The sequence below is a fragment of the Mirounga leonina genome, unplaced genomic scaffold (genome assembly GCF_011800145.1).
Source record: "Mirounga leonina isolate KUSES-001 unplaced genomic scaffold, KU_Mleo_1.0 Mir_125, whole genome shotgun sequence".
NCBI lineage: Eukaryota > Metazoa > Chordata > Mammalia > Carnivora > Phocidae > Mirounga > Mirounga leonina.
Genome location: NW_023270305.1, coordinates 76,501,640 through 76,517,532, shown reverse-complemented (window position 1 = coordinate 76,517,532; position 15,893 = coordinate 76,501,640). Strand labels below are relative to the sequence as shown.

At 43.0% G+C, this 15,893-nt stretch overlaps 1 protein-coding gene across 13 annotated transcripts in view; it reads right to left on the bottom strand.

Moving 5' to 3' along the window:
- The window catches only part of NCK2 (NCK adaptor protein 2), a 147,672-nt gene that overhangs the window by 37,813 nt on the left and 93,966 nt on the right, over positions 1-15,893 (bottom strand). For 12 of the 13 annotated variants that reach the window (XM_035001888.1, XM_035001891.1, XM_035001884.1 and 9 more), the window contains one exon: positions 1,905-2,146. In XM_035001888.1, coding sequence (XP_034857779.1) covers positions 1,905-2,130 — 226 coding nt within the window. In that variant the 5' untranslated portion in view covers positions 2,131-2,146. The remainder of the gene's footprint in view (positions 1-1,904; positions 2,147-15,893) is intronic. The other variant, XM_035001894.1, reaches the window with a different exon arrangement.

Genomic DNA, 15,893 nt, shown 5'->3' with positions numbered 1-15,893 from the left:
GTGGAGTGAGGTTCCTCTATGCTGAGAGCCACAGTACCCCCAGCACCGAGCACCCAGCACCGGGAGGAGCTAGTGGAATGAAGTTCCTCTATGCTCAGAGCCACAGTACCCCCAACACCCAGCACCCAGCACCAGGAGCAGCTGGTGGAGTGAGGCTCCTCTGTGACGAGAGGCCCACAGTTCCCCAGCACACCAAACAGATCACAGCTCGAGAAAAAGTAGACACGGAGTGAGACATCTGGTTAATGGTTTCCATTTGAGGCTTTGTCTTTTCTCCTTCTACCAAGTAAAGGGAAAAAAAAAAAAAAATGACAAGGTATTCCAGGGCATTTCTAGATAGTTCGGAGTGCTTGCTTTGTCTTATTTCCCTTCCAATCATTTCATTCAATTTCCCAATATTAAAAAATGGATAAGAAAGAAAACAAAGCAAGTCAAGGATGTTCAGCAGGTCCCAAAGAAGGTACTTTGGTGGGCGAGAGGCTGAAATTGGAAAAAATAAATAAAATTAAGCTCAGGTATTTATCTGTTCATGCTAACTGCATTTTTGCCAAAGTTAATTAAGAGCTATAGGTAAAGGACAACAATGTATCTTTCAAAGTGACTTGGGAAAAAAAAATTACAGGGGTATCAGGTTAGTGGAAAAAAGAATCAGACTGCTCATGCAAAATGAAATTTCTACATCAGCCTCAGAATCTGTCATAACTGGTGTGATTCATACTCAGGCCTGTGTCTCATTTTTCTTTCCACATCACAGAAATAACCTAAGCCCTAATACAAAAACACTACCCAATAAATGAAGTCTTTAAGTGGATCTGAAGAGAGACTTAGTAAACTCTTCAAGATTGCATGAAATTTAAAATGACTACTTCGCAACACCCACTACATTCGGTGTATAATTTTCTTTCCAGTTTTCCCACTTGCTCCCTTCCCACCCCACATGAAACAAATCCTCCTGTTAAAAATAGAAAGGGAAAAGTCAAGTAAATGTAACACAGGTGATAATTTGACTTATTTCATAGCAAACTCTTAAATGATAACCAGCAGTCTCAGGTATGACCCACATTAGACTCATAAGGAGGCAACACCAACTTTTGCAAATGGCAGCTTGGCTCATCGTTCTTTGGCAAGGCCCTCACAGTTACTTCCCCACATCATCTGAAGCAGTCACTACTCTAAGTACATCGGATATGCACACTAAGACAAGAGCGGACACCATTAACTTTAGGTGATTCAAGGTGGCCTGGGTCACGTCGGGACACAGGGCACGTGGGAAGAAAACCAGATGACGACCCGGCTGGGTTGAGCTCCCAACACTCCGCACCCGAGTGACCGATGCCAGCCTCTGGCACCACACTGGTGCCCGCCCACTGCCACCTGAGCTAACACTGGCCAGGACTGCAGTATGGGCGTCATAAGTCTAGGAGAGGGGGAAAAAAATCCACCCGGTTCAAAGTGCTCTTTGCTCCTTCCCACTGTATGCATGAAGGCCACATGGACAGGGTTGTGTGAGACACAGAAGACCTGATGGGGTGACATGGGCAGAGCGGCTGACATTTCTGGAGGTGGTAATTGCACGTCAGGAACCTCCAGAATATTGATGTCAGGAGACAGAGACACATGCAGGGGTTCCCAACACGCAGAAGTGTCAACTTCCATAAGACTCCAGACTCTAATATCTCCAGGAAAAGACAAACATGGTATTTCTCCACCGGGATCGCTTCATTTTCAGAGATTAAAAAAAAAGACAACTAGAAAGATGTAAACTTTAAAACAGACCTTTTTAAAAACACACACATGAATTAAAAAGATGAACGCTCTCTCCTCAAAAATGCAAGGCTTCCTTGCCTTCCCTCACAGGAAGTAGTTCAGCTCTAATCCGGGTCCTACCGAGTGGGCACACTCACCTAGCGTGTCCTTCAGGTTCTTCACAAGGGAGCCCTTCTTCAGGCTGTTCTTCCTCTCCACGTAGTTGGAGGGCACGTAGCCTGTCCGGTTGGCCGCGTTCCTCACCCGCCACCATGTCTTAGAGTCGTCCAGCAGCCATAGGCGCTCGTTTTTCTTGATGTCCAGCTCCTGGTCCTGCTGGGCAGTGTAGTCCCACTTTGCTATCACAATAACTTCCTCTGTCATCTTTCATGGAGTCCTTCTGCCAGCAAAACATTTGGAGATGCTCATTAGAGAACCAACCAAACACTTCATCCTGCGTATCAACTTGAAAAATTACGCACTGACAGCTTTTATGAAAACTTGGCAACCAGTTTCCTCCTGGGTCTTGAAATAACCTTAAGATGACCTTCTTTCAACAAGCTTCAGTATTTTGTTTAGAAACGGCAACCTAATAAAACAAATCCTCATTTTGTATACTGGGAAATCTGCCTGCTGTGCCAAAACCGAAAACAAACTTTCCAAAAATTCTAAGTAACGATGTCATAATTAAATGTGTTCACTTGATTAAGTAATGGCAGCTCCTTGTAGCTGCTATGTTTACATCCACTGTCTCAAGATATACTGAATTTTATGAACGCATTTAATGTACACACACACCCAAACTGCCCTTATAAATTAAAACTAAAATAAATGTGGTATCCTGGTGGGCTCCTGAAACAGAAAAAGGAAATTAGTGGAAACAATGGTGAAATCTGAGTAAGATCTAGTTAACAGTAACACATACCAATGTTCATCCCTTAGTTTTGACAAATGTACCATGGCTGTGGGAGAGGTTAATACTAGATGGTAAACAGAGGAAAAGGTATATGGGGAATGCTCTGTACTATCTTTGCAATTTTTCTATACATGTAAAATTACTCTTGAGGGGCACCTTGGTGGCTCAGTTGGTTAAGCATCTGCCTTTGGCTCAAGTCATGATCCCAGGGTCCTTGGATTGAGCCCCACATTGGGCTCTCTGCTCAGTGGGGAGCCTGCTTCTCCCTCTGCCTTTGCCCCTCCCCCACTCATGCTCTCTTTCTCTCTCTCTCAAATAAATAAATAAAATCTTTAACAAAATAAAATAAAATTACTCTTGAAACCTGCACAAGGGTGTTTATAGCAGCTTCACTCATAATTGGCAAAATTTGGAAGTGATCAAGATTTCCTTCAGGAGGTGAATGAATAAACTGTGGTATATCCAGGTAATGGAATATTACTCAGTGATAAAAAGAAATGAGTTATCAAGCCATGAAAAGGCATTGCTAAGTAAAGAAGCAACTCTGTAAACGCCACCCACTGTCTCATTCTCACAAAGACCCTCTCCTTGATGAAACTTTAGTCAGGCTCCTCTGAATCCTCTTCCCAGACTAAGCCTCAACATCTATCTCTTCATGTCCCAATTTTACCATGAATCCTGCTAAGCTGGTTGAGCCAGAATCCTCCACTCTTATCCAGGGGATGCCTCATCGCCTGGCCTGCCTTCAGGAAGAATCCTGTCAGGTCAGTTTAGTCAGAATCCCTCCTTTACCCCTGATGTTTCCTCTCAGTAACCATCCATTCATCTATAGCCTACCTTACTCCCTGATAATGAACTATTTTTCCTTCTTGTATTTAGAATTGAGCCCAAATGCAACTCCCTTGTAGTAATGCCTCTCAGTAAAGTCTGCCTTACCCCTCTTTAAAAAGTGTCATGGTGCACCTGGGTGGCTCAGTCGTTAAGCGTCTGCCTTCGGCTCAGGTCATGATCCCAGGTTCCTGGGGTCGAGTCCCGCTGGGGCTCCCTGCTTAGCGGGAAGCCTGCTTTTCCCTCTCCCACTCCCCCTGCTTGTGTTCCCTCTCTTGCTGTGTCTCTCTGTCAAATAAATAAATAAATAAAATCTTTAAAAAATAATAAATAAATAAATAAATAAAATAAAAAGTGTCATGGATATTTTTCTCTTTAACAATGCCAACTCTATGACATTCTGGAAAAAGCAAAGCAACGGAGACAGTAAGAAGATCAGTGGTTGCCAGGGGTGATGGAGGAGGGTGGGACGAACAGGTGGAGCGTAAGATTTTTAAAGCTGTGAAACTGCTCTGTATGATACTTTAATAGTGGATATACATCATTATACATTTGTCGAGACCCATAAAATATGCAACACCAAGAGTGAACCATATATAAGATCATCCCAAAATACAAAGTTTATTAAAACAAGAAATAAATATAGTATATTATACATCTAGTTAAGTCAGTTCTGGAAGTAATATATAGCAAAGGCATAACTGAATGACTAAAATGAATATAGTCATCAACTATGTCAGCAGCTCCCTATTTTTTAGGTACAAGATGGCCCAGTATTTTTTCCAGCAGAAAAATTCAATATTCAGTCCTTCAACTGACTAGGCTTCCTTAAAACTTGGAAGGAAGGGATAATGGAAAGAGTCTTGACTAAAACCCTCCTCCCCTCTGACAGAGACAATTTCTCATTACCTTCTAGGGATGACTTTAGGATGATAGAGGGAACCAGTGTGCACTGACTCCATGGAAGCACGAATACCATTTTTAAATAACATGACACTTTCTACTAGATGCTAAAGAGACTTATAAATAATACATGTTCTCCTGTTTCTTGAATTAACTTCCAAATTTAGAGATAACAAACCTTTCAGGAAGGAGGAAATATTTAATAATCCTTATGCATAATGTATGTGACATCCAAGAGGACAAAGTTTACACAATGCTTATTTCCAAACTGTAGACCATTTTGTTACATACTTTTGGGAAATCTCCAGTCCATACTATGTATCTCTCTCTCTCCTGACCTTTCTGTCAGGGTTAAACTTTTTGAAGTCATAAAGGCAGTTTTTCTTTCTTTTTTTTTTTTAATAATAATGAGATCAGTAATAGGATTGGGGCTCAGAGAATATCCCATTTGAATACCAGGTTAGTTTCTTAATTACACAGTTTTCAAGAGAGTTTTTATTTTATTTTTATTATTTTTTTTAATTCTTATTTATTTGACACAGAAAGAGAGAGAGACAGCGAGAGAGGGAACACAAGCAGGGGGAGTGGGAGAGGGAGAAGCAGGCTCCTGGCTGAGCAGGGAGCCCGATGTGGGGCTTGATCCCAGGACCCTGGGATCATGACCTGAGCCGAAGGCAGACGCTTAACGACTGAGCCACCCAGGCGCCCCAAGAGAGTTTTTAACAAGACCAGCCCATCACATAAGGCCAATCAGAGCAATTTATTACTTTCCTGCGTGATTTAACTGCATGAACAGCAGTTAAGGAAGGAGCTAGCCAGGCAGGGTATGCTTCAGTGTATACTGACATCACTGGGAGCTTAAACACATATGGTGTCTGGGCTCTACCACAGACCAATTAGATCAGAATCTTGAGGACTGAGGTCTGAGCATCAGGTTTTTACAGTTCATCTTTCTGACAGGCCTCAGAAGGGAAAAACCAAGTAAGAGGGAACTGAGTCACAAAATGCCACCGCAGGATGCTTTCCTTGGGTTGTTAGACCTGTGTATGATCACGAGAATTCTGAGTGTGTGATGGGTACCTGACGCAGGTCAACTCGTTTAATCTCCAGAACACCCACCTTTCATGGAGGTGTTATCTTTTAGGAGACTGAGGATCACAGAGATTAGGTGACGTGCTGAATAACAGAATCGGGATCTGAGCCCAGGTCTGTGGACTCCCAAATCTGTGCTCATGTGCCCCCTTCTGGGGTAGGTGGCTGGGTGAGGGTCTAATGCGTGATCTGCATTTTGATGGGCTTATTCCAACCCAGAAAATCTAGGATGAAAATTAAAAGTTCCCTCGCACCTAGAAAATGATAGCAATGGGTGTCAAACCTATTCTAATTGATTTAGGACAACTTCCCGTCAATATAAAAACTTCACGAGGCCAGCCAATCAATAACTGCCTCACTCCAGGGAAGTCAGCCAATCAATAGGTGCTTTGCCCCAGTGCTTCAAAGAGCTAGCCAATCAACAACCATCTCACCCCAATGGAGTCCACCAATCAACAACCGCCTCACCCCAATGGTAATAGCGTCCACCAATCAATAAACACCTTACTCCAGTGTTTCTGAATGTTAGCCAATCAACAGCAGTCCCAATGGAAAGGAGACGAGAAGGGAGTAAAAGCGGGGGCGATTGAAAGAGGTGATGCTGAACCAGGTGTACGGCAGGAAACCGGGATGTGGGGAAAAGGGAAAGGAGGCTGATTTCAGTCTTAGAAGATGGGAAGGATTGGGGAGGGGGGGCGGCAGTGGAGGCAGAGGGGGGCTCTCCAGGCCAGAAAGGTGTGAGCAAGAACCGGAGGGTAGAACACATTACTAAGCAAAAGAATTAAGAACAAATGACTCCAGAAAGTCATTTAAAATAAAAAGTAAACAGAAAATGTATCTCTGGATTTTTTTTTTTAAGTTTTTAATTCCAGTTAACAGACACTGTAATATTAGTTTCAGGTGTATGATACAGTGATTCGACACTTCCATACAACACCCAGTGCTCATGACAACTGCACTCCTTAATCCCCATCACCTATCTCCCCCATCTTCCCACCCACTTCCCCTCTGGGAACCATCAGTTTGTTCTCTGTTAAGAGTCTGTTTCTTGGTTTGCCTCTCTCTCTCTTTATTCCCCTTTGCTTGTTTTGTGAAATCATTTGGTATTTGTCTTTCTCTGACTTATTTCACTTAGCATTATACGCTCTAGATCCAGCCATGTTATTGCAAATGGCAAGAGTTCACTCTTTATGGCTGAGTAATATTCCATTGTATGTATATACCACATCTTCCTTACCCATTCATCAGTCGAGGGGACACTTGGGCTGCTGCCATAAGTTGGCTATTGTAAATAATGTAATAACCTAGGGGTGCATGTACCCCTCTGTATTAGTGTTTCTGTATTCTTTGGCTCAACACCCAGTAGTGATTGCTGAATCATATGGTAGTTCTAGTTTTAACTTTTTGAAGAACATCCATACTGTTTTCCACAGTGGCTGCACCGGCTTACATTCCCACCAACAGTGCAAGAGAGCTCCTTTGGATATCCTCTGGTTTTGTTTTTGTTTTCGTTTCTTTTTTTTTAAGCCATTTCAATGTGAAGTTCAGTACCCTTCCCCCACCCCGCATATCACCCTGTATCCCAGCAGAGGTTTCATCTTTCTTTTCTTTGCCAACACAGGTTGGAAAAGCCACCTGGAGGCCCATCTGGAGGGAACTCCAGGTTGGCCAAGAGTTCAAATTCCACCCCTTTGGCTCAGGGGCCCAAGAGGAGGCCATGTTAGTTTCAGTGAAGAGTCAGTTGCCTCAGCATGTAGGATATATTGGAATAGAAAGAGATGCAGCTGAATCAAGATTATTCCATAATAAAATTAGATTTAATTTTCTAATAGCAAAAAGCCTTAACAGAAGAAAGTCTGAAAAAGTACACTCTAACTGCTGAATATTAAGTGAGACAGTATTCTGATTTAGTCTAAGAATCACAGAGGTCAGATCCCAAGAATTATGCACATTTATCACTCCAGCTTAGGCAGTTCAAGAATCTCATTTTTACCTTTGTTAACTACAGCTAATTAAGTCATCATGTAGGTCTAACCAAGAGAAAGAAGAGCCACATATTTGATATTATACAGACAGATCCTATCTTAGATGTCCTGTGGCCACTCTAGAATAGAGCTTAGCAAGAACCTCATGTCATACTGGATAAAAGAAATCCTCAAGGAACCTAGCAAACAAAGCTGCTTTTTCAAGATTTAGGTGGGAGAAGATTAAAAAAAAAAAAAAGGTCTAGAATAGCTATAAAAACTTTATTGGCTCAAAAGTTTTCCCTAATTGCTAAAATAACATCGATCCTATTCTAGGACCCTATTTTCTTTCTAAAAACAATCCTGTTAACTGCATCTTGCTGGGTTATGGTGGGGTTACATACTACTCATAACAGCCCGGTTCCTCCAACACCCCAAAATGATCATAGGTGTTTCCAGAGAGGTCTCCGGGACCAACCTGAGCCACTCGGTCCTAATGACAAAGAGAAGACATGAATCAAGGGGCTGGGATTCTAAGTTTAGCTAAACCACGTTTAGGTCCACCGAAGAGTTCAGCTTATTCTGTAAAATGGGAATAACAGTACTTGCCCGGCCTCACAAGAATAGTCTTAATGCTCAGGAGAAGCAGGATAATGTAGTGTTTAAGAGGGTGAGGTCTGGTGTCATACAGACATGGGTTGGAGTCCCGCTCTGCCATGTTAGCCCAGCTGCCTTTCGTACAACATGGGATAATAAGAGCACCTCACTTGGGAGCTTGTGAAAAAAGCCCTAAGCACACTGTCCAGCACAGAAAAGACTCAAGAACAGGAGGGGCGCCTGGGTGGCTAAGTTGTTGGGTGTCCACCTTCGGCTCAGGTCATGATCTCAGGGTCCTGGGATCGAGCCCTGCATCAGGCTCCCTGCTCAGCAGGAAGCCTGCTTCCCCTTCTCCCACTCCCTCTGCTTCTGTTCCCTCTCTCGCTGTCTCTCTGTCAAATAAATAAATAAAATCTTAAAAAAAAAAAGAATAGGAGCCACAGGGTACAGAAGATATATTTATATACAATAGAATATTTCTCAGCCATAAAAAAGAATGAGATCTTGCCATCTGCGACAACATGGATGGGCCTAGAGGGTATTATGCTAAGTGAAATAAGGCAGGGAAAAAGAAAACCATATGATTTCATGCGTATGTGGAATCTATAAAATCTAGAAAACAAAACAAACAAACAAACAAACACAGACTCTTGAATACAACTGGTGGTTGCCAGAAGGGAAGCCAGTAGGAGAAGGGACAAAATTGATCAAAGAGATTAAGTGGTACAGACTTTCAGTTATAAAATAAACAAGTCACGGATAAGTACAGCATAGGAATATAGTCGATAATATTCTAATACTGTTTTATAGTGAGAGATGGTGACTACACGTATCGTGGTGAGCACTGAGTCATGTACAGAATTGTCGAATCACTATGTTGGACCCCAGAAACTAACATAACATTGTATGTCAGTTATGCCGCAAAAAAAAAAAAGAAAAAAGAATGAGAATTACAGTCATAATTAAAACCCTCTGTACACTGCAGCATACTTTACAAAGGTAAGGTGGGGCTATGTTCTAGTGCCTCCTTCCTTCAGTCAGTCGGGATTCCCTGAGCACTTCCTATGCAGCATTCTTCCAAGGCGGACCCGGGTGTCTGCTCTCTTGTGAGTCAAGCCTGAGGCACAAGGAGCACCTCCACAGAGACACGACCCCTGACCTCCCCATCTAAGGCAATATCACTGTTGGGGCCTCTCCTGTCCCGAGGTCATTTAGTGGACAGTTTACTGCTTTACTTCCTGACCAGTGCCACCTGAGATGGCCTGTCTGCCTATTTACTGTCTGGGAGGTCCCACGGTGTGACAGCGGCTGTTTGGGCTTTAGCCGTCTGCTGTGATGGGACGCTCAAGCATAGGAGAGACTGATAATTCAAGGGTAATATACATCTGCCTCCTGGGACATGGCTCAGGCAACCGAGTGTCCGCCTCTTGGTTTCGGCTCAGGTCATGATCTCAGACCCTCAGCACAGAGTGTGCTTGAGATTCTCTCTCTCCTTCTCCCGCTGCCCCTCCCCCCTACACTCTCTCTCTCTAAATAAAAATAAATCTTAAAAAAAAGAAATTAAAGAAATACACACACACACACACACACACAATCTGCCTCATTTACCCTTCTACCAACAAACCAATTTAGCCCACTGCAGAAAAGACCAGAGTCACAGAGCTTTAAAAGACTGCCAATCCCACTTTGCAATATAAACCTTACATGGACAGAATAGAATTTCTTGAACTTAAGTCAAAACACATAGGTAGATAAGTAGACAGAGCAAAACGGTGTAGCTTTTTACCCCTAGAAAATTAACTTGGAATTTCAGAAAAATATGTATGTTCACACGTGAAATATAGACCTATCAAAATATATGTCTATGGGCAAACAAATGTAGACAGTAATCATGTAGGAAAAGAAATTAAGACTACGTGAAAAAAATTATTGCCCTCCCTACCTTGATTTTTAACATACAGTCTGAATTAGTCAAATAATATAATCTAGTTCACTATGGGTCTAAAGGATTTTTTTTTCCTTTTTAATATTTCATGTCTTCAATGCAGTCAACCAATTATTATGGAAATTCACTCAAATACAGGCTTTTAGCAGATGAGGTAAGAAAGAATGAGAGCACCCCCAAAGGTATCGTGAACCTAGTATCTACAAACCTGCGAATGTGTTAGATTACATAGCAGAGGATAATTAAGGGTGCTCATCAGCTCATTTTGAGAAGGGCAGATTATTCTGGATGGCCTCGGTGGGCCCAAGGCAATCACTAAAGTCCTTATCAGCAGGAGGCGGAAGTCCGAAAGTTGGAGACGCTGCACTGCTTCATTTGAAGACACAGGAAGGCACTGTGAGCCAAGGTAAGAAGGCAGCTCTAGACGCTGGAAAAGGCAAGGAGCAGATTCTCCCTCAAAGCCTCCAGAAGGAACACAGCCTGGCCAAAACCCTGATTTGAGCCCTGTGAGCCCAGGGACTGGATTTCTGACCTCCAGAAACGTGAAGAGGATAAGCCTAGGCTGCACTAAGCCACCGAGTGTGTGGCGAGACTCGCCACAGAAGCCAACAGCAAACCCACGCAGTGAGTAATTATGCTAAGGTTGGTCCAAAAAGGGAACACCTTCTACGTCTTCCCTCCTGAATTACAATGTCTTTGTCCCTTGGTGTCTATCTTTAAAAATAGTACATTTGCATTAAGGAGATCTACTCAAAGAAAGAGTCCCAGAAGCAACTGAGATACCTTATAACTTCCTTATTAAAGTTTCAAGTTGTGTTGTAGATAAAAGACTCGCCAGATGCCAACTAATTTGACAGGAGTTGGCAGGAACCTGTGGTATCCTGTGGGGGAACAGAAAGTCCAGTTGGTGGCTTTTTACAAGCAGGATCACTAATTACAGCTAATACACTTCCATTTTAAGTAGGACACAATATGGAATCCAGTGGCTGTTCCAACTCTCAGTAAGTTAATTAAGCCATGACAAGAGTCAAGGTCCTTCTACTTCCCTAACGCACACAAATACACTACATGTAAAAGAGAAAATAAGTAATAGCGTGAGGCTCACTGCACCTTTATTCCACAGAGGGGGAGAAGTGCCAATACAAGCTGCCAACGGAGTGGTGGAGGGGTGCACGGTCGTACGTGAGCAACGCCATCCACCTTGTCCCCGCACGACACTGCTGTGTATGCACTAGCTCATCAAATGTTTACAGCAACCTTCTGAAAAAGAAGTTATCTACAGGTATATTCAATGAATGATCATCCCAGGGCATAATTAAATAACCTATCCAAATCCACAAGGCTGTGAAGGGCCTGGGCGGGGATTTGAAGCCTAAGCTTTATATCCATTATCCTCCACGGCCTGGGAGTGTTTGCTGGCAGCAGAATTTTGCAGCATGGCTAAAGAAAGAAATGCCAAGGGCACGGTAGATACTGATACATAAGAACCAAATTTCAATTTCTTTTTGATAAATTGGTAAGTGAAAATCCTAAGGGAGAAAGAGACAGGAGCTCCCAGTCTTCCACGTGCGATCCGGGAAGGCCCTGTTGGCTTTTTAATATCCCACTGGAGGAGGGGTAAAGGCAGACTAAACCAGATATAAGGGAAGTTTCCCGGTTCCCAAACACGAAGTTGAAGAGCTCAGTTCCTCCCCTGGTGCAGGAGCAGGTCCATTGGTACTACGGTCACCCTGAGCAGATGGCCACCTCCCTGCAGCTGCTCCTGCTAAGCATGGCGGAACGGGACAGGGCTGAGGCTTCCAATGCACTAAGAGCCAGGTGGGTTATTTTGGATAAGGTCTTTTTTATCATTTGTTGCTAATTTTACTGGATCATAGAGCCTGTGGCCTGTAAAGTCTCTGAATTTACAAAGGTTTCCTTTGTGATTATTCCTCTCCAGCTGGAGAAGGCCAGGGTTTGAAATGCAGTCTTAGCACCAACCAGGCAGGTGACGTTGGAGGAAGTTGCCTAACTTCTCTGACCTCCATGGCTGTGTTTGTCGACGGGGTTGGGGCTTCTGTGAGGACGAAATGACACAATCCACAGGAAGTACCCTCTACCTGGTCCATGCTGGATACATGGTAGACATTCTTGCTCCCCCTACATCATGTGATGCCAAATCACAAGACTTGCTAGACTTCAGTGTAGCCTTTACAGGGATTCAAAAATACATTACCCTAGATTATGATAGTGTCATTTAAAAAGAGTGAGAGAATTTAAAATAACAGTAAGACCCAATGCTCTAGGGTAGTGTCATAAAATTGAGATGCCATAGCGCCATCAATCCTATTTTGGAGTTTTACCAAGAGGTCCCAATGGGTCTTGGGTACACCCCGGCTCCCAAGGTGGCTAATACGAATGATAAGAGCTTGCATTCAGCCTAGAGAGAATTTTTATGTGTCCACAGTACTTATAACAATACATTTTATAGAAAGTTGGTGTAGCCAAGTTATTTCCAAAACATAATTATTTTTTTAAAGATTTTATTTGAGAGAGAGAAAGACAGCGAGCGCATGAGAAGGGGGAGGGGCAGAGGGAGAAGCAGACTCCCCGCTGAGCTGGACGTGGGGCTTGATCCCGAGACTCTGGGATCATGACCTGAGCCAAAGGCAGACACCCAACCAACCGAGCCACCCAGGCGCCCCTCAAAACATAAATTTAAAGTATTTGTTGAGGTTTATTCCAGAGCACCAGCCAGTGAAACAATACCCAAGACAGGGGGTCACTGGCTTTTTCTTCTCCTCCTCTTCTGCTGCTCCCCCCTGGTGCTCCTGGCCCCTTTCCCAGCCCCGGAGCTCTGCAAGCAAGCTCCCTTCCCACTGCGGGCCCCAGGGCTCCTGCTCCCGGGCTGCTATTCCTGGGGCTGTAGGCTCTGCGGCACACCAGCATTTCTCCCTGCCCACAGGGGTTGTCCTCATGACCCAGAGCAGCACTGACCACTTTTTAAAGACTGATTACAGTAAGTATTAGCAGAAGCTCAAGCACACAATCTGCCACATGACTTCTTTTTAAAAATTGTGGTAAAATACACAACATAAAATTTACCATTTTAACTAATTTTAAGGGTACAGCTCAGTGGCATTAAGTACATTTACACTGTTGCACAACCTCCATCTCCAGAACTTTCTCGTCTTCTAAAATTGAAACCAGACACCCATTATACACTAGTTTCCCCACCCGCCCCAAGCAACCACCATTCTACTTTCTGTCTCTATGGATATGACTACTCGTGTAAGTAGAATCATACAATGTTTGTCCCTTTTGTGCCTGGCTTACTTCACTCAGCATAAAGTCCTCAAGGTTCATCTACGTTGTAGCAAGTGTCAGAATTTCCTTCCTTTTGAAGTCTGAAAAATATTCCATTGTATGTATCAACCACTTCCACCTCTTGATTATTATGAATCACACTGCTGTGAACGTGAATGGGCAAATATTTCTCCAAGAAATTAATTAATTAATTCTTTGGGGTATGTACCCCAAAGTGGATTGGATCATATGGTAATTCTATTTTAGTTTTTTTGAGGGGCCTCCATCCTCTTTTCCATAAAGCCAGCACCATTTTCCATCCCCACCAGCAGTGCACAAAGGTCCCAATTTCTCCACATCCTCACCGATGTGTGTTATTTTGTTTTGTTGACAGAAGCCATCCTAGAGAGGTACACATAATTTCTTAAGTGAACCTTCTTTTACTGGATCCTGAAGAGGATTTGTTAGTGGATGGCAATTCTCCAGAAAAGGAAAGTTTTATACTTTATAATTCATCTCGGGTTTTCTGCTGTACCCCCTCCCCATCCTTTTTTTTTTAAGTGAACAGTATTAATTTTTTTTTTAAAGATTTTATTTATTCATTTGACAGAGAGAGAGAGAGCGCACACAGCAGGGGGAACAGCAGAGGAGAGGGAGAAGCAGGCTTCCCGTGGAGCAGGGAGCCCGATGTGGGGCTCGATCCCAGGACCCTGGGATCATGACCTGAGCCGAAGGCAGATGTTTAACGACTGAGCCACCCAGGCGCCCCTAAGTGAACACTATTAATTTATCCTTACTACCAGGATCAGACACTCCCCAAATTGAACCATATTAAGAAAAATACCTTAAAATGTGAGTTGGCAGGAGTTCATCACCAAGCAGCTAATTTTACTATGTGAAATGCGTGGATACAACCAGAATTCCAAAGACCAGACTAAAAGTCAATACAACTCATTAGTGCCTCGGAAATTTTCCAGAAGAAATAGAATTGGGAGTTCTGTTGCTTTAGTAGAATCTGGGAAGTGCTATTTTTTACACTATTTTTAGACATAATTTACCACTCAGGCCCTGAGAGTATCCATTTTGCTAACCTTTGCTAACTGTTCTCGGTTTCTGCATGAGCCTCTTAGACATTCATCACGCTGAGAAGCAGGTTATGAACGTTAAGGCCTGAGTACCATCATTTTGGAGACTCACGGTCAATGTAATAAGCCAATTTCATTATACAGAATTAAGTGTAAAACACATGGAATTCCAAACACCTGCACTGGACTTGGATCCAACAAACACCGCCTTGCACTGACCTGGAAGACATCACAGTAACGGGGTCATGAGACAAAGGAGAGCAATGGAAAAATACCCCCCCCAAAAAAGCAGACTCATAGAGGCAGAGCAGGGAAGTGGTTGCCAGTGGATGGGAAAGCGGTAGAAATGGAGAGAGGTTGGAAAAAAGGATGAAAGCTTTTTAACTGTAAGATGAATAAGGTCTGACATATCCTGTAAAACACAGTGACTACAGTTGATAACAGTGTATTGGATAACTGAAATTTGCTAAAAGAGAACTTAAATGTTCTCACCAAAACAAGAAATAAATACATGATGTGATGGATTTTTTTAATTAACATCTAGGTGGGGAGAAGCCTTTCATAATTTTATTTGCCAATTATACATCAATAAAGCTGGTAACGAAAAAAAGAAAAATACTCATCTAAGAAAATGGACATTGATGGCTTTGGCAAAATCTGACCCTCCGTTACCACGCCAAAGGAGTGTGAAGTATTTTCAGACAACACATACCCACTGCTCCCAAAGTAGACACATAGTCATCGATCACCATTTTTAGGGGTTTATTAGGCCTTGCTATTTTTTCCCCACAAAAGTAACTGTTATAACTTCAATATCTATTTCATAAACATATCAAAATGTAAATGTCATGAGCTTCCTTGGTTTCCTAATGAATTCAGCTACGTTAATCAATACCTGACCTTCTTTCTGACCACCTTATTATTCACAATCCTCTGCCTAATTCTGAAACACACGAGTGAAACAAGCAGCACAGGGATTTTAAAAACACTATAATATCAAGGTCTCAACATTCAAATATAATTAAGCTGCCAAAATCATTTTAGTTCTTCAGATATGCAAGGTTTATGCCCACAGTCCCAAGTATTCTATGTTTTCAATCTTCCTATTTAATGGGGGAAGAAAAATTACAGAAAGCCCTTCCATACCTAGGCCAGGGGATGGGGAGCTTCACTCATCATGCTGAGGACAGAGCCTGGCCCAGGTCAGGTACCCAGTACATGGGGAGGGATCCTGGCTACTCTGGCTTTTTACTCACTACACATATACAACTACAAATGCTTTTGTAAAGATACTGACATTTATTCCAAATGTGCAACTCTTTTAAGGATGCCTTGGGGCACCTGGGTGGCTCAGTTGGTTAAGAGTCTGCCTTCGGCTCAGGTCATGATCTTGGGGTCCTGGGATCGAGCCCCGCATCGGGCTCTCTGCTCAGTGGGGAGTCTGCTTCTCCCTCTGCCTCTGCCCCTCCCCGCTGCACCTTCTCTCTCTCTCTCACTTGCGTGCGCTAATACATAAAATCTTGAAAAAAAAA